The 24,807-nt window shown below is 43.1% G+C and overlaps 1 protein-coding gene across 3 annotated transcripts in view; it reads left to right on the top strand.

Moving 5' to 3' along the window:
- NDEL1 (nudE neurodevelopment protein 1 like 1) overlaps nt 1-21,266 on the top strand; it is a 35,309-nt gene extending 14,043 nt beyond the window's left edge. The window contains exons 6-10 of one of the 3 annotated variants that reach the window (XM_060081190.1): nt 2,564-2,737; nt 7,210-7,301; nt 12,515-12,666; nt 16,533-16,609; nt 20,016-20,104. In XM_060081190.1, coding sequence (XP_059937173.1) covers nt 2,564-2,737; nt 7,210-7,301; nt 12,515-12,666; nt 16,533-16,575 — 461 coding nt within the window. In that variant the 3' untranslated portion in view covers nt 16,576-16,609; nt 20,016-20,104. Of the gene's footprint in view, nt 1-2,563; nt 2,738-7,209; nt 7,302-12,514; nt 12,667-16,532; nt 16,610-20,015 lie in introns of all 3 variants that reach the window. The other 2 variants (XM_060081189.1, XM_060081188.1) reach the window with 2 other exon arrangements.
- The last annotated feature ends 3,541 nt before the right edge of the window (nt 21,267-24,807 follow it).

The raw sequence follows: 24,807 nt of genomic DNA, 5'->3' as shown, positions 1-24,807 counted from the left end.
TTGTCAGTAGGGATTCAAACCCTGGTCTGTTTCCCAAAGCCTTAACCATTACCACTGCATATATACTGCTTGGTTTGTTTGGATTTTTTCCTTTTTGCTTGTCCTAAGTAATTTTGTCATGCACATATTAGCATTACATATGTGTACATATTGCTGTATACATATTATACATATAGAGAATATATACTTTCTTTTAAAATTCTCCTTCCTTCCCTCTTTTTTTCTTTCATGTTAGAATGCAGAATATTGTAAAGAAGAAACTAAAAGTCTCTGTCAATCCCTTTATCTTGAGAGAACGCACTAAGAGTTTGGTGTGTTTCTTTCCACTCTTCCCTGTGACTATACATAAACATACCTGTATATTTTTTCCTTTATATAATTGGAACCACGTTATATATACAAATATATTTTTTTCTATCCTCCTTTAATATAGTGAATGTAATCCATTCCATTAAAAAAAATCTTGTGAAACAGGTTTTTAAAAATATATAATCTATTATATATGATTTTTTTTGATGGGTCCTTTATTATTGGTGGTTAATTTTTTGCTGTAAATAGTGTCCTTGTACATAATATTGGGGAGTATCTTTGATTTTCTTAGATTCTTTGGAGTGGCAAAGGATATAAGTATCTTTAATGGTTGTAATGATGCCGCTAAATTACTTTTTAGAAAGTTGGTAACTTTACACTCTGGCAATAACTGAGTGTCCTTCTCACAATGTTTACTAGTATTGTGAATAATAAAAACAGATTTTAAAATTATTTAAAAATCTATTTGAAAGTTGAAAATTGATATCACATTGTTTTTAATTTGTAGTTCTTTGGTTACTACTTGTGAAAACTTTTTGCTAATGTTTATTGGCTCTTCTAAAAATAGGTTTTTCATGACTTTTCCTTTTTTGGGGGAGGGTTTATTCATCTGAAGAACTCCTCATAATTTATATAATGTATAAAATATTAACTCTATCCTATTTATTTTTAAGTTTACAATTCTGGTTAAAACACGTAACATAAAATTTACCATCTTACCCATTTCTAAGGGTACAGTTCAGTAATGTTAAACTATGTTCACATTGTTTTTTAGCTCTCTAGAACTTTTTCATGTTGCAGAATTGAAGCTCTTTGCCTATTGAACAACAAATTCCCATCTCTCCCTTCCCCAGCCCCTGGCAACTGCAGTTTTACTTTCTCTCTCTCTTTAAAAAAAAAAAAAAAAATTATTTATTTTTATTTTTGCCTGCCTTGGATCTTCGTTGCTGTGCACGGGCTTTCTCTAGTTGCGGCGAGCGGTGGCTACTCTTCCATGTGGTGCACGGGCTTCTTATTGCGGTGGCTTCTCGTTGTGGAGCACGGGCTCTAGGTGCACGGGCTTCAGTAGTTGTGTCATGCAGGCTGAGTAGTTGTGGCTCACGGGCTCTAGAGCGCAGGCTCAGTAGTTGTGGCGCACGGGCTTAGTTGCTCCGCGGCATGTGGGATCTTCCTGGGCCAGGGCTTGAACCTGTGTCCCCTGCATTGGCAGGCAGATTCTTAACCACTGTGCCACCAGGGAAGCCCTGCAGTTCTACTTACTGTTGTTAGGTATGACTACAGTAGTCCGCCCTTATCTGAGGTTTAGGTTTCCATGGTTTCAGTAACCCATGGTCAGCTGCAGTCTGAAAATATTAAGTGGAGAATTCCAGAAATCAACAATTCATAAGTTTTAAATTGTGTGCTGTTCTGAGTAGCAGGATGAAATTTTGCACCATCACGCTCAGTGGACGTAAATCATCCACTGAGGGTCTTAGAACATATGTTCCTCAGATAAGGGAGGGACTACTACACTCTAGATACCTCATATAAGTGAAATCATACAGTATTTATCTTTTTGTGACTGGCTTATTTCACTTATCATGTGTCCATCATGAACATGGATGTGCAAATATCTCAGTGTCTTACTTTGAATTCTTTTTGATATATACCCAGGAGTATGGTAACTTTGTATCTTTTTTTTTTTAATATAAGCAAGTATTCTGTAGGTCAGTTGCATAACTGGAAAAGAAAACATTAATTTTGGGTTAAAAATTTAATATTTCAAAACAAAGCAATTTGCAACTATTTTGACTACTTCCTTTCTAAAACAAAGTATTTCATAGGATAGTTAGTAAAAAAAAAAAAAAAAAAAGCCAACCCATTTAAAATGACAAAAATGCACTTCATTGATTTTGTAATAATCCCCAACTACATCATCATTTCAAAATAAATGCAAATGAGTTGGTAAAGAATTTTTACTTTTGTGTCATATGTTCACTGTGAGTTCTACTTTGGACTCTGCCCTATTTTTTTTTTCATATAGGCATAAATAATTATTCTGTTAAGTTTATAGCATTTTTAAAGTCTAAATGATCATGTAGACAGTAGGGTTGTTGTCATTTTTATTCCCCTGGAAATAAACATTGTTAAATAGGAAATTCATTTTTGAGAAGTAGTAATTTAGGAAGAGTGTCTTTATGCCATTTCAGATGCGACTTTGCTTGATGTATTTGCTTCCTCTAGTGAATATTACTACTTTTGCAACATTTTACAGATTTAAGACAAGAACTAGCTGTTCGGGAGAGACAACAGGAAGTAACTAGAAAGTCGGCTCCCAGTTCTCCAACTCTAGACTGTGAAAAGATGGATTCTGCTGTCCAAGCATCACTTTCTTTGCCAGCTACTCCTGTTGGCAAAGGAACAGAGAACAGTTTTCCTTCACCAAAAGGTTTGTAGTGTCTTTTCTTTTTTTTTCTTTTTTTTTTTTTTTGCGGTACGCGGGCCTCTCACTGTTGTGGCCTCTCCCGTTGCAGAGCACAGGCTCCGGATGTGCAGGCTCAGTGGCCATGGCTCACCGGCCTAGCCGCTCCGCGGGATCTTCCCGGACCGGGGCACGAACCCGTGTCCCCTGCATTGGCAGGCGGACTCTCAACCACTGCGCCACCAGGGAAGCCCATGTCTTTTCTTTTTGAACCTGTGGTGGATTATCCACTTACGAGGCTTTGCTGGTGAAGCAGGGGTTGCTAAGGTTTAAGCAATCATTTTAATTTTTTTTTTTTTTTGGCCATGCTGTGTGGCATGTTGGATCTTAGTTCCTCAACCAGGGATCGAACCCATGCTGCCTGCACTGGAAGAATGGAGTCTTAACCACTGGACCACCGGGGAACTCCCTAAGCAATCATTTTAGTTTAAAAGTTGGTTAAATCTAGCACTGTGTGAAGCAGAAGGCATTGTTCTCCTAGGCCAACTCATTAGTAGGAAACAGTGAGATGAGGGCTACATTTAAGACAAGAGCAGCTTAATAAGTTGAAATTTTAATAAAGATTTTTAAGGGAAGTTTATTTTTTGACTATAGCAGTAATACATGTTCATGTAGAAAAATTTAAGAACGAGAAATAAAATCCATCTGCAATCTTAGGGCTCAAAGTCAACTCTTGTTAACACTTGGAATTTTTTTCTATTGTGTGTGGTTTTTTGTGTTTGTGCCACCTTGTTACACACAAGTTTTGGGATCATATTTTTTTAAAAAATTAATCTTTATTTGAGTATAGTTGCTTTACGGTGTTGTGTTTGGGATTGTATTTAAATGCAGTTTTATTTCTTTTGCCACTTGACATACCATGGGAGACTAGAAGGCTTTATACACAGAAAGTACAGAGACTCACTGAGTTACCATTCAGACTTGTCTAAGATTGGCTTGGGTGGACATGTCCATCCTATAACATGCCTTAATAGCTGCCATTTTCATAGGTGATGTTCAGAGTAACTGATGAATAGTACAGAAAGAATATGCCTTTTGCCATCAGTCAGGGTGTTTTTTTAAATCCAGGTAAGCTGAAAAACGATTTAGTAGCCACTAGATAGAACGTTAAGAATGGAACCCTGAAGCTCTCAATTGAGATTAATTTAGTTTTTGCAGCTTGGAGATCATAGTTCAGCTACTTCCACACCCGCCCTGTACTTCTCCCCCAATGGAAGCTTTCTTCACACTTTTAAAAAAAATATAGGACTTTATCTTTCAGAGTGATACGAGAAGGTTTCTGTCTGGGTGGTTAGTGCACTCCACATTTGTGCTGCCCAATACAGTAGCTATTCCAATGTGACTATTTAAATTTTAAATTTTTATTGATTTAAATGCATTAAAATTTAAAATTGAGTTTCTAATTGCATTGGCCACATTTCAAGTGCTCAGTAGCCCTTGAATAGATAATTCACCCTATTTTTGTCTTTTTATGAGGTGAGGTAAGGTATGTGAAAATTCTATATAGTTACGTTATTGATTGTACTGGTATGTGCTGACTCTGCTGCTGAGAATACAGAGCAGGCAGTATATAGATTACAGCAATCATCAGAAGCTCTCGTTTTTTCGGAATGGCTGCTTGTGTATTTGAGGACCTTAGAATTGAGATTTAACAAAGCTTTGCTTTTATGTTACTAATTAGAATTATGCAGATAAATTCTGAAAATTCTTTAGTTGAGCATTAATCAGAATAGTCTGGAGCCTCAAAGGGGTGTTAGTAGGACATAGAGCTGGCTCTGGCACAGTTAAGATAATGTCAACCCTAAGGCAGTGATATTTGTCCAGACAGACACGTTTTTTTTTTTTTTTTTTTTTTTTTGCGGTACGCAGGCCTCTCACTGCTGTGGCCTCTCCCGCTGCGGAGCACAGGCTCCGGACGCGCAGGCTCAGCAGCCATGGCTCACGGGCCCAGCCGCTCCGCGGCATGTGGGATCCTCCCAGACCGGGGCACGAACCCGTGTCCCCCCATATGGGCAGGCGGACTCTCAACCACTGCGCCACCAGGGAAGCCCCAGACACGTTTTTGATTGGAACTGATAGCATGAGCTTTCACTGACCTAAAAGCTGCCGTTTCATGACAAAGTCTGCACAGACACAGTGAGAAGCCAGAGGTTAGAGAAATTAGTGGCAAGATTGAAGAGCTGATCTCTACGAAGTGGTCTAGCTCTAATTGTGTTTTATTGATAAAATGCCTGTTTCCAAAAAGCATTCAAGACAACTTACCATAAAAGTACAGATTTAATGATACCTAAAATATAAAATTCGAGGGGAATAGGGAAAAACAAGATCCAGAAATTCCTGCCAAGAGAAGTATAGCAGTTTATTTGTATCACATTGAGCACCTGTTACATGTCATGTATTACTCAGGACGCGGGGAGGATAGTGGTCTAATAAGACTAAGTTGCTACCTTCAATGCGATTATATTCTAGAGGACAAGGATAGTAGCAGCAGCAGCAACAAAAGCATTTTACCTGCTGATTACAACTCTGTAGAAAGCAGATAAAAATAATAGTAACATTTATTGAGCACTTACTGTGTGCTCTGCATTTAAAAAATTTATTAATGAATTTTGGGACTTCCCTGGCAGTCCAGTGGTTAGGACTCTGCACTTCCACTGCAGGGGGTGTGGGTTCAATCCCTGGTCAGGGAACTAAGACCCTGCCTGCTGCGAGGCACGGCCAAAAAACAAAATTTATTAATGAATTTAAGCTTAACAACTTTATGATTTAAGTGCTATTATTAGCCCCCTTTCACATTTGGTTACTTAAGGTCACACAGTTAATGGCAGAGATGGATGTGTATCTAGCAGTTTAGCTCCAGAGCTCTTAACTGCCATGCTTTAATATCTCAAAAATAAATTGAAGAAATGTGCATGACTGAAAACCTTTGCTGAGGGGCATGAAAGAAGATGTGAATAAATATCATGTTAAATACCATGATTCAGAATAGGAAGACTTAATTTAGTTGCAATATCCATTTTCCCCAAATCAATCAATAGTTTAAATTTCTAATAAAAATCCTAATAGGATTTTTAAAGTTGTGAAGTTGATTTTAAAGTTACTCTGGGGCTTCCCTGGTGGTGCAGTGGTTAAGAATCTGCCTGCCGATGCAGGGGACACGGGTTCGAGCCCTGGTCCAGGAAGATCCCACATGCCACGGAGCAACTCAGCCTGTGTGCCACAACTACTGAGCCTGCGCTCTAGAGCCCGCGAGCCACAACTACTGAGCCTGCACGCCTAGAGCCCGTGCTCGGCAACAAGAGAAGCCACCGCAATGAGAAGCCTGCGCATTGCAACGAATAGTAGCCCCCGCTCACTGCACTAGAGAAAAGCCCACGCGCAGCAACGAAGATCCAGTGCAGCCAAACATAAAATAAAAATTAAAAAGAAAACTTTATTTTTAATAAAGTTACTCTGGAAGAGTAAATGTGCAAGAATAGTCAATAAAAGTTTGAAATAGGTTAGTAACAAGAAGAGGCTTTGCCCTTTAGGAAATATATTTTAACACTATAATAACTAAAGCAGCATATTTGTGGTAGAATAGACAAATAATTTAATGGAACTTGAAATGTATAGAGAATTCAGTGTGTGGTTTTAGTGCCGTTTCAGATGAGATAAGTCTTTTTCACTAAATGGTATTACGACAATTAGATATCCATTTGGAGGGGAAAAATTTAGATATTTGATGAGTTTACTAATCTAAGTGGTAAAAAGTTTTTTAGAAAAACATTAGGAGAAAATGTGGGGAACAGTTTTATTATGTTGCAGTGAGGAAGCCCAAGGCTCCCCCCGCAAACCACAAAGTTTAAGAGATAAATGTCACACTGGGAAGTACAACATACATAGGAGAAAAGGTGAATATCTATAGTGTGTAGTGCCCTTGCAAGTTGATTAAAGACAACCCAGTAGAAAAAAGTGCAGAGATTAAACAGATGACTTCCAGAAAAAAAGATTCAAATGACTCTTTGATTAGGGAAACAAAAATTAAAACAAAGTGGCTATCAAATTGGCAGGAAAAAAAGATGTCTAATACTATTGAGGGCATTACCATTCAGACTGCTGATATTGGCACAGCCTAGAGAACATTTTGGCAGGATATTAAGGTGAAAATGTGGGCATATCCTCTGACTCAGCAGTTCTACTTTTAGGAAGCTCTTCTCCAGAAATACTTGTCTAGATGTTTTAAGGGTATATGTCCTTTTAGCATTGTTTATAGTGATGAAAAATTGGATATAATCTAAACATCCAGTGGAGATATTTGTGGTATCTCCACTTTATACTTTATCCACAGTTTGGAATGCTATATTGATTTTTCATTGAGTGTATACTGCTTTGTAACATCAAAACCCAAATGTAAAGGGAACTGCAAGAGTAATCACTCACCTTTTATCTTTCTCTAGCTATACCAAACGGCTTTGGTACCAGTCCACTGACTCCTTCAGCTAGGATATCGGCACTAAACATCGTGGGGGACCTCTTACGGAAAGTAGGGGTAAGCCTTTAATTATTTATCACTAGGTGTTTCAGCTGCCAAGGTAATGAATTATTTCTTAATTTGCAGTGAGGGAAGAAAAAAGGATACCTTCCTGTGGTAAAGTCTGTAATTAAGCTGAGAAGCAAGAGCATCCAGTGACCAGCTGAGACTGTGAACACCTCCAGGGCTCAGCCTTGCCAGTGCCTCTGTAGAGGGTCCCTGCGCTTAGCTCCCAGGTTCCCACTGGGCCTTCTTCCTGTTCCCCATGGCTGTTACTAATCACTAAAACATCGTGATTCCTCCTGCTTCCTCTAAGGCTGTGTGTCTTATACCGCCCTCTGATCCTTTTCTTTGCTCTGCCTGCTGTTCTCCTGGTCATCCCCGGGCTTTTTCTTCATAAGGCTTCCGCATGGGCTCGTGACATGAATTTCTGCTCTTAGTCATACACATCTTACTGCTGCTTGGCCCCCTCAACCCCAGTGCTGTCTCCTTGGCTCTAACCTTGTATTCCAGAACATTTCGGCTTTTGGAATATTAAACTTGGTTTTGTGCTTCTTCAGTTTTTTACTCTGTGTAATACCTACTCTTTGACTTTATTGAGAGCAGTACTCTTGTTTTGATTTTTCGGTTATCTCTTGCTTTCACTTTGCTGCTACTCATCTGTGATCCACGGATCGCTTACTCTGCCACTGTTGACTCATGGGCTCTTTGGCCATGGAGGAGACCTGCAGCCTGGATCAGTCAAGGAACTGGATTTCTTTCCTGCATCCAGATCACAGGAAACAGTTATATGACCTTGTGGATTTTTAAACCACTATAAAGTTAGCATTTCTAGCGTTAGTCAGTTTTCTTTCCTGTTTCCCTCAGTGACTTTTATTTCTCTTTTCAATAATCTACCCCTGAAACTTCCCACTATCCACTGCCCATTCACTTATTTATGTTTTGTGTGTGGCTCTTTCTAAAAAAAGCAGAAATTGCATTATACTTTACATAAAGAAGAAATGCGAGGCCAAGATAGAAGGTCCTGTTGTTACTTTTTCTGGCTTATAAAATTGTTGTCTGACCATCAGATTAACTCTAAATCTGCATTTTAAAGTTACTATAGAAAGTAATGTGGGACTTCCCTGGTGGCGCAGTGGTTGAGAGTCCGCCTGCCGATGCAGGCACGGGTTCATGCCCTGGTCCGGGAAGATCCCACATGCCGCAGACCGGCTGGGCCCGTGAGCCATGGCTGCTGAGCCTGCGCGCCATGGCCGCTGAGCCTGCGCGTCCGGAGCCTGTGCTCCGCAACGGGAGAGGCCACAACAGTGAGAAGCCCGCATACCGAAAAAAAAAAAAAAAAAAAAAAAAAAGTAATGTGCACAAATCATTTATACAGTACATAGAGTAATCTTCCCTTACTCCTAACATAATTTCTTTAACCTAGCTGTCGTAAGAGTTACGTTGTAATAGTTTAACCTATTTGTTGTAACCTATAACTTGAAGTAATGTGCTTGCTTTTCAGTATCTTAACTTTAAGCAAAAAGATGAGGAATTTAACTTACATCCTCCTAATTTTTTATTTTTTGTTCTTCTGTTGGTTATTTTTATAACTTTAAATAACATGCTTAAACCTGTGTTTCTGAATTTATTAGACTGTATCTCACCTCCCTGTTGTGTGTGTGTGTCTCTGTCCCTTCTTGAGCTCTCCATTGGTTGGTTCTGAAAATTAGCCTACAGCACCTAAAATATTATGCCTACATGTGTATTATTTACTGAATAATCATAGAGGAGGAGCTGGGCTCTAGGGCTGTTTTACTTGTGCTGCTCAACAGGTGTTTCAAACATTTTGTTCTTTACCTATTATTTACTCAAAACCATATTAGGTTTTTTCATATTTGTATCACAGTTGAAATGTATGTCTTTTTCTTAACATTTTTTTTAATTGGCCATCTTTTTTTAATTTTCACTGCAAAACAATTTTTACAAGATTACAATAAAATAAATAAAAAGAAAAAAGCTAAAATCCTGTCATTTCAACAAATTCAACCATTTTTATTTTTTAAAATTACATTCAGGGCTTCCCTGGTGGTGCAGTGGTTGAGAGTCCGCCTGCTGATGCAGGGAACATGGTTTCATGCCCCAGTCCGGGAAGATCCCACATGCCGCAGAGCGGCTAGGCCCGTGAGCCACGGCCACTGGGCCTGCACGTCCGGAGCCTGCGTGTCCAGAGCCTGTGCTCCGCAACGGGAGAGGCCACAACAGTGAGAGGCCCGCGTACCGCAAAAAAAAAAAAAAAAAAAATTACATTCAGCCTTTGTATGCATATATAATTTGTGTATCATTGGCTATTTTTGTTATCATGAGTCTTAGCATTTCTGATTACCATTGTTTTCTTGTGGAGGGAAGAAACATACACTTTCTTTCTATATCTTGTACCTTCCGGCTTCTTATTTACTGAGTGCTCTGATATGCTTCTAGGGCTGCTGCACTGCTGTCAGCCTTGAATTTCTCTTCATTATACTCTTGGGTTAGTTCTGCCTGTTCTTGGACCCCATGTTGTCATCTTTGTTCCCTGTTTTGCTTTAGTACCTTAAGTAATTTATTTAGAAATGGTGCACGAAAGTTGAACTTAGAGTCCTTGCATTGTTTACACGTTCAGCTGACAGTTTGTCCTTTAAGGTGTCGTTAGAGTTTTTGATCTGCTGTTATCCTCCAGCCCCTGTGTACTTTTATGAATATTTCATTTTCTACTTTTTCACACTACTTTGTCCACTGACTTCACCTGGAAGCCCCATTCCCACTTTGCATCCTCTTCCACTGAGAAATCAAGGCCATCTATTTAAACTTTGTTTTCCTCTCTTAACCTTCTTTGAGTACTCTCCTATTATTACCTCTGTGGCTGCTCTTCCTTTTTATCTCAGTGGTAAAAGTATCACATTCCTCCCGTGGTTAATTTTGTCCCTCTGTGCTTTGGATCTCATTCCTTCCAGCCTTCTCATCTTTATGTCTCCTGTATCTTCAGACTTTTACTATATGTTTTGATATTTATATGCAATATTTATGTATAATGTATTACATATATATACTTTATATCTACTATTTATACTTTATATCTAATATTTATATATTACATATTATACACTTTTTAAACCTTAAAAGCAAACATAAAAGCAGCTATTCTTTCCTTTTACCCTTCGTCTCTCTTTAGCTGTCATTCTGTTTCTCTTTTCCCTTCCCAGCCAAGTTTTTGAAAGCATGTCTCCATTTACTGTTAGCATTTTTGATGGCATACACACTCCCCAGATAGCCTGGCCTGGGCTCTGTTTCCTGCTCACTCCACTCAAATTGCTCACTGATGATCTCAGTGCTGTCAAATCCAAGGGATGCTGTTCTGTCCTAATTTTACTTGAAACACTCAACACTGACTTATTTTTTTGCAATGGCCGCCTTTCCTCTGCTTTTCTGATGCTGTGTCACTGTGTCACGTCTGCTTGCCTTCCTGCCCATTCCTGTCTGTCATCTTGTTGGGTCTTCATCTGCCCACCCTTTCGGTGTTGATGTTGCTCAGAGTTCTGTCTTTACCTTTCTGATCTTCTTCACAACCACAGTTTCATCTCCTACTTGGTATGGATATAGTTTAAATCTTGATTTCTAGGCCACTGTTTTTGAGTGCCAGACCCAGTGCTTGCATTAGGCTGTCTCACCGACACCTCAAACACACGTTGTACCTGTTATATGATAGATTCTCAGCAAATATCAGAACAAATAAATGGGTGTCTTGAGTATAGGAAATTAGTGGCTCTCAATTTTTATTATGTATGTGTCTATTTAATAAGATGCTGAAAAAATGCTTATTCAGAGCTTGTCCTACAAGGTCACTACCTCTCTTCCTTCTTTCGTTGTTATTTTACTAGGTCATGGTACTTTTGTTTTAAGAAAGGAGAAGAGAAGTTTCAGTCTGTTTTTGTTTCTCTGTCTTAATAGCTGTTGTTGAAATTATGGGGGGAGGATTCTCAGAGTAGGATATGTTATCTGTGGATTTAATTTTTTTAAATTTATTTTATGTATGTATTTTTGGCTGTGTTGGGTCTTTGTTGCTGCGTGTGGGCTTTCTCTAGTTGCGGTGACGGGGGCTACTCTTCATTGCAGTGCGCAGGCTTCTCATTGTGGTGCATGGGCTTCTCATTGCAGTGGCTTCTCTTTTTGTGGGGCACGGACTCTAGGCACACGGGCTTCAGTAGTTGTGGCACGTGGGCTCAGTAGTTGTGGTGCACGGGCTCAGTTGCTCCGCGGCATGTGGGATCTTCCCTGACTGGGGCTCAAACCCACGTCCCCTGCATTGGCAGGCGGATTCTTAACCACTGTGCCACCAGGGAAGTCCCTGTGGGTTTAATTTATCTATGTATTCCACATTCCTTAGTGTCATGGATAATAGGATTGGACTATTTTTTGTCTTTTTTTTGGGGGGGGAGAGGGGTATGATTTGGTAAAGTGTTTGCGGGAAAGGGGGAGTTGGTGATATTTGTGAGCGATGGAAATTGATGAGAAACTTCTGTTCTCTTCATGTCATCTGTTGGTTTGTAGAGCCTGGCACTGACCAGGTGTTGTGGTGACAGGTGCTAAGCAGGCACTCAGTTTAGAGGTAAATGCTAATGGGCTGGTGTCATTTTCAGGTGAATTATTTAATTATAGACGAAGGGTATTAGACGTTTTACAGTGTGCTCTCAGAAGTAGAATAACATTTAACTTCATGTGAGGTGTTGTAAATGAACTTATCCAGTCTGATACAGTAGAAACGACTAACCTGAAGCCCTAAAGAAAGGATTGGCTGCTTTAAAAAATTTTCAAGTGATGTTTTTGCATTCTTTAAAATGCTTGCTCCCAAAACACACACACGCACACACCCAACTAGCAAACTAACAGTCCACAACTTAGAAAGAAACAGTGGATAGGGCCAAGAGACCTGGGATCCATCTCTGTATACTGTGCCACATTTTTCTTAGTTGTAAGGTGAGGATTATATCTGTATCCCTCAGTAACACTGAGAGAAGTATATATTCTGAGTTCATTAGAAAGGGAGTCAGCATAAATATTCCCTCTTTCTATTAGGTGATTGATATGGCTTAAACAGCCAGCATTATCAACTGAGAGAAGAAGATTTGAGTCTTGAAATAGAAATGGTTTGAAATGCAAATTTTTATGTGCAGCTACTGTTTTGACAACCAAATCATTCCTTCTTCCTTTTGTAGGCTTTAGAATCCAAATTAGCAGCTTGCAGGAATTTTGCAAAGGACCAAGCATCACGAAAATCCTATACTTCAGGTAATGTTAACTGTGGGGTGATGAATAGCAACGGCACGAAGTTCTCTCGATCAGGGCACACGTCTTTCTTCGACAAAGGGTAAGTCTTGGAAATTCTAAACGTTCATTTTTTGGATAGTGAAGTTGCCCATTATTAAGTGAGCATGTTGAACTTTGAAAAGATGAACTCAGTTTGATAAACCTACCTGAAGCGTTGTTATTGAGATCTTAGGGGACATGAAGTCTGTTGTCTTCTAGTCCCCATGGAGTCTGTTGCCCTGGGAACCCTGACTCTGAAGCTTCTGTACTGGGAAGCAGACTCTTGAAAGGCAGCTGTGTTAGGCTCTGGGGATTAAAGATGACTATGATACGGTCCTTGTGCTCAAGGTGCTTGCAGGCTAGTAGACCTTCTTGGCAAATATTTGTTATGAGTAGAAGAGAACATGATGATGATCGTGTATGTGTGAACTCTTCAACAAACCCTCCGTCTGAAGATTTTAGAAAAATATAAAACCACTGGATCAAGTACAGTTCAGGAGATACAAGTTTTGTATGATGTGAAGATGTTTTTTGGGGAATTGAGAATTAAAAAAAATTGTTGTAAGATTAAAGCAGTGGTACATCCTTAATACAAAAAATATGTCAGTTGGTACAGAATATATAAAGTAAAAAGTGTTTTCCATTTTCACACTGTTTTTGTATCCTTATAGTTATTCCTAGGCATGTAAAATCATATTTTTATGCATCTGCTATACACTTTTAAAAACTTATGGGCTACTTTATTTTATTTAATTAATTAATTTATTTATTTTTGGCTGTGTTGGGTCTTCATTGCTGCGTGCGGGCTTTCTCTAGTTGCGGCGAGCGGGGGCTACTCTTTGTTGTGGTGCGCGGGCTTCTCACTGCGGTGGCTTCTCGTTGAAGAGCATGGGCTCTAGGTGCGTGGGCGTCAGTAGTTGTGGCATGCAGGCTCAGTAGTTGTGGCTCGCGGGCTCTAGAGCGCAGGCTCAGTAGTTGTGGCGCATGGGCTTAGTTGCCCGCAGCACGTGGGATCTTCCCGGACCAGGTCTCGAACCCATGTCCCCTGCATTGGCAGGCGGATTCTTAACCACTGCGCCACCAGCGAAGCCCAGCAGACGGATTCTTAACCACTGTGCCACCAGGGAAGTCCCTGGGATACTTTAAATACTGCTCTGCAATATGCCTGTGGTGACTTACATTGCCAGTATCTTTCCGTGTCAGTGCATATTGTTCTACTCAATTAAAAAAAAAAAAACCCAACAAAATGCTGCATGGGTATACTCTTATACGGGTGTGCCTTAGTCTAGGTAACTGGTTAGGACCTATGGTCTGAGACGCTGACTGTGTGACTTAAGGTAGCTGGTAGTGGAGCAACAACTGAGGCACCAGTGGTCCCTTGCCACTGTCTCTGCTTTGAGTCATAGAGGCAGCTTGTCCTTGTTCTGTGAAAGCAATATAGAAATTTTCACAACTTCTTAAAGGAACTTGTATTTTCTGCTTTCCTCAGTGACGGTGGCACATTTGTGGAGGCCCTGATTTGATACATAGTCCACTCTAAAAAGCTTTTTTTGTTCATCCTTGTGGAGTGGAGTGTTCTGGTTTTTCTCTGTCCCTTAAGAGAATTCTACCTTGAAGTATATGTATTTCATTAAGGAGCACATTCTAAAATAATATATAAATCAGGGCTTTCTTTATACACATTTCATTAAAAGCACATTCTAAACTATCAACATATAAATCAGAACTTTATTCTAACCGTTGGGGCTCCTCAGTGGTGGTAACAATAAAATTAATATTCCTCATGTTTAGGAGTTCCAGGCAACCTTGAGGAGTGTCTTTTTTTTTTTTTTTTTTTTTTTTTTTTTGCTGTACGCGGGCCTCTCACTGCTGTGGCCTCTCCCGTTGCGGAGCACAGGCTCCGGACACACAGGCTCCGCGGCCATGGCTCGCGGGCCCAGCCGCTCCGCGGCATGTGGGATCTTCCGGGATAGGGGCACGAACCCGTGTCCCCTGCATCGGCAGGCGGACTCCCAACCACTGCGCCACCAGGGAAGCCCAGGAGTGTCATTTTTATACTATAATGATAAGTGGAATAAGTAGGTAGATATTTTTACATTAGAGATGGCGTTTCCCCAAAACAGTACAGGGGAGGTTATGGGGGAGTCTTCATGAGTGTTGGAAGTCATGCCTAATTGTTTTTCCTGCAACTTATAATTCCCTCCAATAGAGTAGTTATTTGTCTATCTGGAATCATATTTCCCATGGGCCTTGGGAATCTTTTTTTTTTTTTTTTTTTTTTTTGCGGTACGCGGGCCTCTCACTGTTGTGGCCTCTCCCATTGCGGAGCACAGGCCCTGGACGCGCAGGCTCAGCGGCCATGGCTCACAGGCCCAGCCGCTCCGCAGCACGTGGGATCTTCCCGGACCGGGGCTCGAACCCGTGTCCCCTGCATTGGCAGGCGGACTCTCAACCACTGCGCCACCAGGGAAGCCCCCTTGGGAATCTTATGATGTGAGAACAGGCAAACCATAAATGGATTGGTCGGGCAGATGCCTTTGCGATAAAAAGTCCTTAGAACAGTCACGATGAAGGAGGGATAACATTATCAGTTCCGCCTCACTGCTCTGTCTTCCTTAGAGCCTGGCTTCTACTTGACCCCTGATGCAGAGCAACAGGGCAGTGATTTCCCAGAGAGGAACCCAGTCTTAGGTAGATGGCGGAGGATTCAGTGTAACCTGGAATGAGGAGGGCGCCCTGGGCACTGTGACGGAGACCCTGTCCCTTGAGGAGCATCCTAGGTGTAGGTATAGGCTTTATGTCCTGAACTGAATCTGGAAATATGCTTCTCAGTAGAACTAGTTACAGATAATGTTTAGTTTTGGTTTAAATAGAACAAATTTTTAATTGTATTCTTTCTGTTAAGAATGAAATATGGTTTTGTGGATTGGCTTTTTCTCAAGTGTTTAGTTTATATGGTAAATGGATTGTATATGCACACTCAAATGTTAACCTATTATTGTTCGAGTTACGTTTGTATTTGCCATCTTCCTGAGGATAACTCTTGTGTGGGTTTTGCTATGTTCTTACTTCCTTGCTGCTTTGCTTTGATTCTGGCTTCCTTTTGGCCTGCCTGGCTTTTTACCTCTGGCCTTCCTTCCTGCTCACCTGGTGACTAGATAAAAACCATGATGGCATATACCTGCTGCAAAAGGAAGGGGTAAATAGCCCCACTCCCAGCTCCATTATTAGACCTGGCTGGTTAAAAGCATAAATGACAGTTCCTGTAGAAGTGTAGCTAGTAGTTTCAGCATGAGAAGAAGCTTTTGCATTGAAAACAAGCCTTTGGCTCTAAAACTTGCCTGCTGCCCCTCACTCCTAAGGAGCCTGTCTGTAGCACTGTTACTGTTTGGGAGAGTTTGCCAAAGTTGTTTGCATGTGCGTGCACGTATTGAATGTACGTGTATACACTGTGTGCTCCTGCTTCCCTCAAAATCTTGAGATGAAGCAGCGCCTTACCACGTAAACATAAAGCCTTATTGTTATGTATTGCTTTATGGGATTTGAAAATATTTTGTAAGTTCTGGTTAGTTGAGGGCTTCTTGGAGTCAGGATTTTATCTAGTCTGTGATCACTTCAGTCCCTAAAATGCGGGTTGCTGGGCCTACTTCCCTGTTGTTGCTGTTTCCTCCAACCACTACCAGCCGTTCATATCACTCATCCAAAAGGACACCAGTTCACGTGCAGTGCAGTCACTTGAGTTCTCTCAAAAATGTTCTTTTTTTATCCATAGCTTTTATTTAGCTTCTTACGTATCACTTGTCCTAATTTTGTAAGCCAGTCTGATTTCTTTTGGGTTGGGTGTAGGTGAATGTAGACTAATTTTAGGGCATGGTGTGAAAATAGTATTTGTATTACTGTTTAATATTTTTTCCTTTCTTTTACTAGGCAAGAAAAAGTCATATTTCCCACGTTGTTCATGGGTAACTGAACTTGTTTGCTGTGCTCTTTCATTCTTAATCATGGTGTGTGGTGGAAGACAAGTTAACATTAACAAACTGGTTTTACTAACTGCATGGGGCTGACTGCTTTAACCAACTTCCAGCCCATGAGTGAGCTTTCAAGTTCCTGTTTGATTTGACTGTGCACCATTATTATTGGTTCAGCTGTGCAAAACAAAAACAAGTTAGCTGTAGTGGTCCTGGGGTGGTTGTGAAGTGCTCTGATGGTACTCCTGTTACAGGTGGGAGTGTGGTAGAGATGACGCCAGCCGTCTGGGGGGCGGGGGTTGGGGGCCACTGCCAGGCCCTGGGACCCGCATTTGACTGCCTCCACGGGCCTGGGGTGCTTCCTGTTACCCAGTGTCTTCTGTTTTCTCAAAGCAGCACTAATGATATTGGATCCTTGCTGTGTGGGGACTCTTCTCTGTGCTCACACTTGTGTTCCCTCAGGACACTGGAATGGTAGATGGGGACATGTATAAGGGCTGCCTTCCTTTTGAGGAATGTAAATTTCAGTTTGCAGAGCCTGGGCTGAGGACTGGTGCTGTGCTGAGCTTCCATTTATCCATATAACTGGAAGACTGGGGTCTGGAGTGTGTCTGCCTGCTCTCCTGAATTAGCTCTAGCCCAGTCTCTTCCTTTTCTTTCCTGCCCTCTCAGGTGTACCTGTCCTTGCTTTGACAGATTTAGTCCCCATGCTTTATCTATATTGTGTTAAATTTATTATCCTCCTCACCAGCTTCTAAACATGCGTTGGTTCTTTTCCCTCTTTCACTTCTTCTGTTGCCATTTACAGCTGACCTTAGTTCTTTGTCTTAGCTGGATTCTCTATTTTTCAGACTCTTAAACTAGATTTTTGTGGTATGATCAGGAAATTTTATAGCTTCCGGAACCTTTTTTACATAGATGATTCCCAGATCTGTATCTCCATCCCTGCCCATTCTTTATCCATTCAGTCCTGTGTTGTCCACTGGGACATTGCCCTTCGGCTCTTTTGCTGCTCCCTAAAACCAAATGTGGTGAGTATGGAGGTGTTTCTTTTCCTGGAAACCTTTCCTCATTGCACAGTTTACGGTTCCCTCAAGGGACCTCACCAGACTGATAATTCTGCCTCTAGGTTCAGCTTTCTCCTTTCTCCTGGTCTTTTAGCTACTAATTCTTGACTCAAAGAGAGGTGGTAGGTAAGACCCTGGTGGATTGTTATTCTCTCTCTCTCCCATCGAACTTTCAAATCCAGAATTCCCTTTTCTGTCCACACAGAGAAGCTACTTTATCTAGTTTCTTGTTTTCCCTTTATATTTTGGATTGCACTGCTTATTTTTCCCATTAGAGCAACCTGCAGTGGGAGCATCAACGTGCTTGCTCACTGGAGCCTGTCAGGTGTCCCTGGGCCAGGAGGAAACTGAGGAAGAATAATGGCCTGGGCATCTGGAGGCAGGTTGTGGGCCCAGCTCCCCATTGACAAGCTCACAGGGTGCACTCAGGTGAATGGCTGGACCTTCTCCTGCTTTTGTTTCCTTGGCAGTATAACAATGGGGATGAACTTAACATTCCTTAAAGGTCCATTCCTGAAAATGCAGGAATCTCAGTCCTGACCCTGCATGTGGAGCCATCCTCACGTTTGCTGCTTTTGCACGCCCTGTGGAACAGGTGCCAGGTTCTTCTCGGCACCCAGCAGTGCTCCCTTTCTGCCGAGTTCTGGGGACTGTCTGTAGCCCTGCCTGCTGCCATGCTCTGTGCAGCTGGGAATCTGATGTTCACACGTGTAAAGCTGAAGCTGTTTGTGAGGGTTGCCTAGTTAGTTCTCCTTGAGGTTCTAGGAGAGGCAGGCATCAGGGCTCTGGGACCAGGCAGACAAATGACAGACAAATGGCTTATTATGTGAGGGCTGCAATGGCATATAGGATGGCATACAGGCCAAGAGCAACAGAAGGGGCTATGTCCCCAGAAGAGGCAAAGGCATACAGCCTTGGAGGATGGAGAGGGATGATTTAAAGTTTTCAAATGTGATGAAGCTCAAATATCAGACCTCCCCAGCCCAAAGAGAAAAGAGGAAATCTTGATTGTGCATCACTGAGGTGGAAAAATGGACAACAGGGAGAGATTGCACTGGTCAGAGCCTCTTCTGTTGATCTTGGCCTGTGTGGGTAGCCTGATTTCCAACTCAAAATCTATATGCAGGTTAGTTTCTTCAGATGTTAACTGTTTTTCAAAGTAGTCAAGGGTCATTAGTCAAGTCTCTTTTCATGCCTGTTTCTCCAGGAGGTTGACCTCACCTCTTCAGTGTATGAAACCATCATCTTGCTCTTGGTGGGGAATATGTGTCTGTGTTTTGTTTTTTTAAGACAACCTCTGTCCATGAGTCTGTATTCAGCTCCCTGGGCCCCTCTGATGAGTAGGCCAGTGGGGACAGTGGTGGGCACGTGTGGGGCAGTCCAGCCCCTTGCACTTGGCGGCATCTCCCAAGTTGTGAGTGGGACACATTTTCCTAGGAAGTTTGTCAGTATGGAAGGGCTGCAGTGGTGTCCTGAGAGGTGCTGCAGGCCTTGCACTCACTCCCTCATTGCTTCCTGAGGCTGTGCTGCTGGGCGCTGGGGCTGGGGCGGGGCTGGGTCCTGGCTGCAGGTGCTTGTACTGGGCGGGGCTGGTGTCTCACAAGGTGGCAGAGAAGCCAACCCATCTGGCTTTGCTTGCTGAACAATTTAAAAGAGTTATTTTTCTACCCCTTATTTAAAATGTTCCTGTACATTGTAGGAGATCTGGAAAACAACAGAAAAGTATAAAGTAGTAAATAAAATTTACCCACAACTCAGAGGGAAGAAGAGTAACTATTGTTACATTTTCCTTCTGTAGTATATGTGGGAGTGTGTGTGTGTGTCCACACATTCTAGATTTAGCTCTGGGTGGTAATGTCTAGCTGTATAAGGGGCTGTAGTCCAGAATATATACTACTCACTTTTTTGCCTTCATATTATGGAGCATATCCAGTTTGGTAACCTGATGCTTTTTCCACCTAGCGTTAATTACATTCGGAATATTTTCCGTGCTGTTAAGAACTCTGGAATGTGTTTTTAATGGCTGTATGATATTTCATTGTTGGTTTGTACCCTTATTTATTTAGGTAGTTCCCTACTGGTAGACGTTTAACCTGCTCTGTTGGGCAATCAGTCAGGGCTGTGGCTGCCACAGCCAGTGTGATGAAGTTGCCGAGAAGGGAGCAGTAGTCTCATCACCCCCAGGACCACGGGCTTCTCAAGTCTCTCACCAGCTCATGCTCTCTAGGCAGCTCTCTCCCCTGGGCCATCAGGATTCTGCTCTAGGCCGGGAAGAGGAATCGTTGTAGAGAGCAAATGAATTTCTCTGTGTGTCGAGTGATTTTAAATGACAGTCTCTTTCTCTCTTCCCTCCTCTGCTCTGGCCACCCCCACAGGGCAGTAAACGGCTTTGACCCGGCTTCTCCTCCTCCCGGTCTGGGTTCCTCGCGCCCGTCGTCGGCACCAGGTATGCTGCCTCTCAGTGTGTGAGAGCCCGGCCTCCAGGTCGGGGCTCCCGCCCTCCGGCAACAACCCAGGACACCCACGCCTCACCCCTCGGTGCCCGGGCCCAGCTCGTGCCCCTCCGTCTGCCTCCCCACAGCCGGCAGAGGGCAGGCTGCATGCAGTGGCGGCTGCTGGGCCCTGCCCAGCCCCAGGACTCTGCGCGACATCAATACTGGCTGTTTTCTCTTCTCGCCGTAGTGCCGTTGGTTTCACATGATTGCACTTTTGTGGGTCACAAGGTGATACATACACGTATTACTTGGTCACTGGATGCGGAAGTACCCATTCATCACACCTGCCTCATAGCCCCCTCCCTGCTGTACTGATAGGATTTAGTTATGTTTAGGACATTGCAGATCTTCTAGAGGTTCTCCCCCAAATCAGGTCGACGTGCGCTCTCCTCCTGAGCTCCCACCCAGGCATCTCCAGTGCTCATGGATCATGGGTCCCCCACCTCCACCCCCCACGGTTTGGGCCTGTTGCTGGCAAAGAGTCAGGAAGGTCACTGAATTAGGGAACATTTTCTGCACCTTCTGGTTTTACTTTAGCAGTTATCATTCCATAGACTACCCTCCCAGAGCAGCAAAATGCCTGTCTGAGCCCAGGTGGCAGGAGCTTCTGGGACCTGGGCACGCGCAGGGCTGTGCCCCTGCCGTCTCCTCCTCCTCCATGTGCCTGAGACTCGGGGCAGGGGGTGGTGGCAACCTCCTCGCCAGCTCTCTGGTCCTTCAGTTAAATGACACCTTCAGAGTGTTTTTGTTTTGTTTTCAGAGGGCCTGTCCAGTTGTGTTAGGAAGGGTTGAGTGGCCTGATTCCAGGGGCCGGCTGGTGCCAGCTCCTGGGGGCAGACTGACCATAAGTGGTTGTCCCTGTGCATCCTTTGATTACTCTCATGCTGCATTTACTGTTTACATTTGTTTTATTGTACATAGGTTTGTAAACATTATTGCCTAAGATATTTGTATATAACTTGGGCTTTGTAGCTTTTATTTATTCAGAACTCATATGGCATGTTAAAGACTTATGATGGTGTCCTACCCTGGGCAGCTGTGTAGGATCATCATGTGGTTAAAAAAAAATACTCCCCCTCAAAAAAATCTTTTAATGTGGAAACAATAAATTTCACAGAAAAAAAAGAAAAAGGATTGAGGTTGCTTTATTGGGTTTCTGCTATCCTGGGAGAGAGGAGCTGGAGTTGCAAAGCCAGGTTCAAATGTCACTTCTGCTGTGACATGGGACACGGGGATGGACAGCAGCTGTGGAATAAGGCAAAGAAAATTCAGGCGGCCTCAGGATGTGTGAACAGGCATTCTCATGCTGATTGTTTTTTACTTATTTTTTAAAAAATTGAAGTATAGTTGATGTCGAATTTTACACAAGTTACAGGTATACAATATAGCGATTCACTTTTTTTTTTTTTTTTTTTCTTTTTGCGGTATGTGGGCCTCTCACTGTTGTGGCCTCTCCCGTTGCGGAGCACAGGCTCCGGATGCGCAGGCCCAGCGGCCATGGCTCACGGGCCCAGCCGCTCCGCGGCATATGGGATCCTCCCAGACCGGGGCATGAACCCGTATCCCCTGCATCGGCAGGCGGACTCTTAACCACTGCGCCACCAGGGAGGCCCGATTCACATTTTTTAAAGGTTATATCCCATTAATAGTTACTACAGAGTACCGGCTGTGTTCCCTGTGTTGTACAATACATCCTTGTGGCTTATGTATTCCTCATGCTGATTCTTGGTGCTGGTTTCTGCTCTTAGCTGTGATTTCCAGGAGCAGCCTGAGAATAGCCCTGGCCCCATGTGGAAATCTGGGAGGAAGGACCTGCACTTTGAGGGAGGCAGCTTGCTAAGTCTTGGAGTAACCGCGATGGATCCAGGAGCTGGTCCTCCTGCTGGGTTGCCGTTCGTGACACGTGCTGCTGTTCTGGGATTAGAGGTTACTTGGATCCGGGCTTCTCTCCTCATCCCTTGAGAGAAGGTGCCAGATGTTTAGTAGCAAGAGACAGGGTCACTGGACTTGAGGAACAAGTTAACTGGGGCATCTGTACAAATGTGTCCGATTCTGAGCACTGCTTATAACAAAGAGCATAAATGGAGTAGTTTGTAGTTTTAAGACTATATGTAAATGAAAAGTAAGTGAATCCAGTTCCTAAGTGAATAAGAAACATTAAGGTAGGATACATGAAACGTTTTTTCTTCTGTCTGTCAGTATGCAGGCAGGAATAGCTTCTGTTAGTTGTTCCTGGAGATTTCGTCATAAGTTGACTCACGAGAGACGCTTGTCCTGGTGTGTGTGTGCTGTGCCCAGCTCTGCTGGCCGAACAGTTGAAAAGAAAACTCCAGGTCTCTTACTGATGGGCAGACTCCCAGCTTCTTTCCCAGCCATCATTGGAAGGGTTGGATTAGATCAGAGGTTTCAACGTTTAGCAGACCTCTTTGTTTATGCAGGAACCCCAAATCTAAAACATAACAAACAGAGCTACTCTGGTTAAAGTAAGGATGAGTTCTGGAGCTTCAATCCTTTTCCTTGGCTCCCCAGCGATTTCTCACTTCCTCTCCAGCTGCACACCCCTGGGATCATCTCACCAGTTGTTATTCAGGCAGTGGCTGGGAGTAGGGCCCTGGCTGCAGGGGCCCATGTGTTATTCACTGATGTCACCACTGCTTTGGGTCCAGGAGAGTGCAGGCCAGACCCGTGAAAGTACAGAGTATGCTGCTCGGCTTCTTTCTGGCCCCTTCAGGAGGGGACTCCCACATAGTTTTGGTTTTTGATAGCTGCAGCAGCCCTTGGCATATGACCCCCTGAGGAAGCTGGTTGATTCCCCAAGCCTCTTTCAGCTTTCTCTGTAGATTCCAGATCTTCCTCCACTTACAGAGGGATTACGTCCCTGTAAACCCACTCATTGTAAACTGAAAATGCGTTTAATACACTTAGCCTACTGCACATCGTAACTTAGCCTCGCCCACCTTAAACATGTTCAGAACGCTTAGACATTAACCAACAGTTGGGCAAAATCATCTAACACAAAGCCTATTTGATAATTAAGTGTTGACTATCTCATCTAATTGATTGAATAGTGTACTGAAAGTGAAAAACCAAACGGTCGTCTGGGTGCAGAATGGTTGTAATTGTATCTGTTGTTGACTCTCGTGATTGTGTGCCTGACCGGGCACTGCCCTGTCCAGCATTGTGAGAGAGGATCGGGCTGCATATTGTTAGCCTGGGAGAAGATTAAAATCTAAAATTCAAAGCATGGTTTCTATTGAGTGTATCGCTTTTGCATCATGGTAGAATCAAAAAAAATCTTAAACCATTGTAAGTCAGTGACCCTCTGTATCTGGTTCAAGATGCTGCTTTGTACTTGCTCAAATAGAGCATTTGCTTCCTGGTATGAAAGTTCTACTAACTGCTTGCCTGTGTAGCTAAAGATCCTCTGAGTGGGTTCTCTTCCTAGGGCTGCTTGATTGCCAGGTTTGCGTGGCTCACACTGAAACCTTCAGGAATGAGCTGCCCCTGAGCTGGGTCCACATGTTCTCCCCTGTGTGGAGGGGGCTGATTTTCCAGGTGGCAAAGGACAGCTTCTTATCTCCAGATACTTTCATCTCACCACCCATTCCCATCCCCTTGCTCCTGAAACGTCTTCCTACATAAAATAGGAGCCAGCTGAGTGGCCAGAAGCGATACCCCACCAACTCAGTGAGGAGCCAGAAGCCACAGCTGGGGTGTTGAGTCACAAGTAGGCAAGTGGCAACTAGATACAGTGACCTGGGCGCAGGATGAGCTGGTTTTGCCTCGGTCTCCAGACGGGAAGGCGGGCCCAGGGTTTAGGTGACTGGCCTAAGCTCACACAGCTGGTTCACGGAAGAGCCAGGTTTGGAAAGGAGCCCAGTGTTTTTCTGCTGTCTTCACCATCTTGTCAGACTCGAGGCCTCACTGGCCTTGACTCTGTCTCATGCCTCAGGAGGTGAGGTGATTTTGAATGCTTGGAAGTGATGTGCACGAAGGCGGCACAGCCTTTGCAGCAGGAGGAATGCGGCTCATCCACCCTCCTCTCCCAATCCTGTCTGTTGTGTGTAGACTGTTTCTCTCAGAAGCTGTCTTGGAGATGCCATTAGCATCTCCTGAGAGCCAAGGTGGAAGCTGGCACCTCTGGGGAAGGGGACATGACCTGGGGTGCGGCAGTGGCTTTGGGCAGCCTGTAGCCAGGTCTCTCCTGCCTGGCCGACACCGAGAATAGCTAGCCTGGCCGCTGGTGGGAACAGGGCCTGAGGGGGGTTGGGTCCAGGCTGTCAGTTGTCCGCACTGTTTGCCTAGAGGATGCTAAGATAAGCCTTTTCTACATTCTGACTTTTACTTCATGGGTTGTTTTTCTCTCTCTATTTGCCTCAAAGTTTGAAACAAATTGAGAGCACTAGCTTGGCCTTTAAAATTTGAATGTGTTACTGAATTCTTTTCTAAAAATGGGAGCGGGGGCAGGAGGCATCTTTGCAAATCATCTTCCTGTGACTTAGAGCATCTTATCTAACAACTGGTCCCATGACTTAAAAATATGATATATGGGAATACAGTAGCCCTTTTTAAATTTTAAGGAAAAACAACCTCTAGTAAATATTAATGTAACAGACTTCTTTTATAAGATAGTGCATGTGAAGAGGCAAATTTGAAAACAGAGCGACGCTTA

Source organism: Mesoplodon densirostris, chromosome 18 (genome assembly GCF_025265405.1).
Source record: "Mesoplodon densirostris isolate mMesDen1 chromosome 18, mMesDen1 primary haplotype, whole genome shotgun sequence".
Classification (NCBI taxonomy): Eukaryota; Metazoa; Chordata; class Mammalia; order Artiodactyla; family Ziphiidae; genus Mesoplodon; species Mesoplodon densirostris.
The sequence above is the reverse complement of the archived record's forward strand: the minus strand, read 5'-3'. Positions and strand labels throughout refer to the sequence as shown.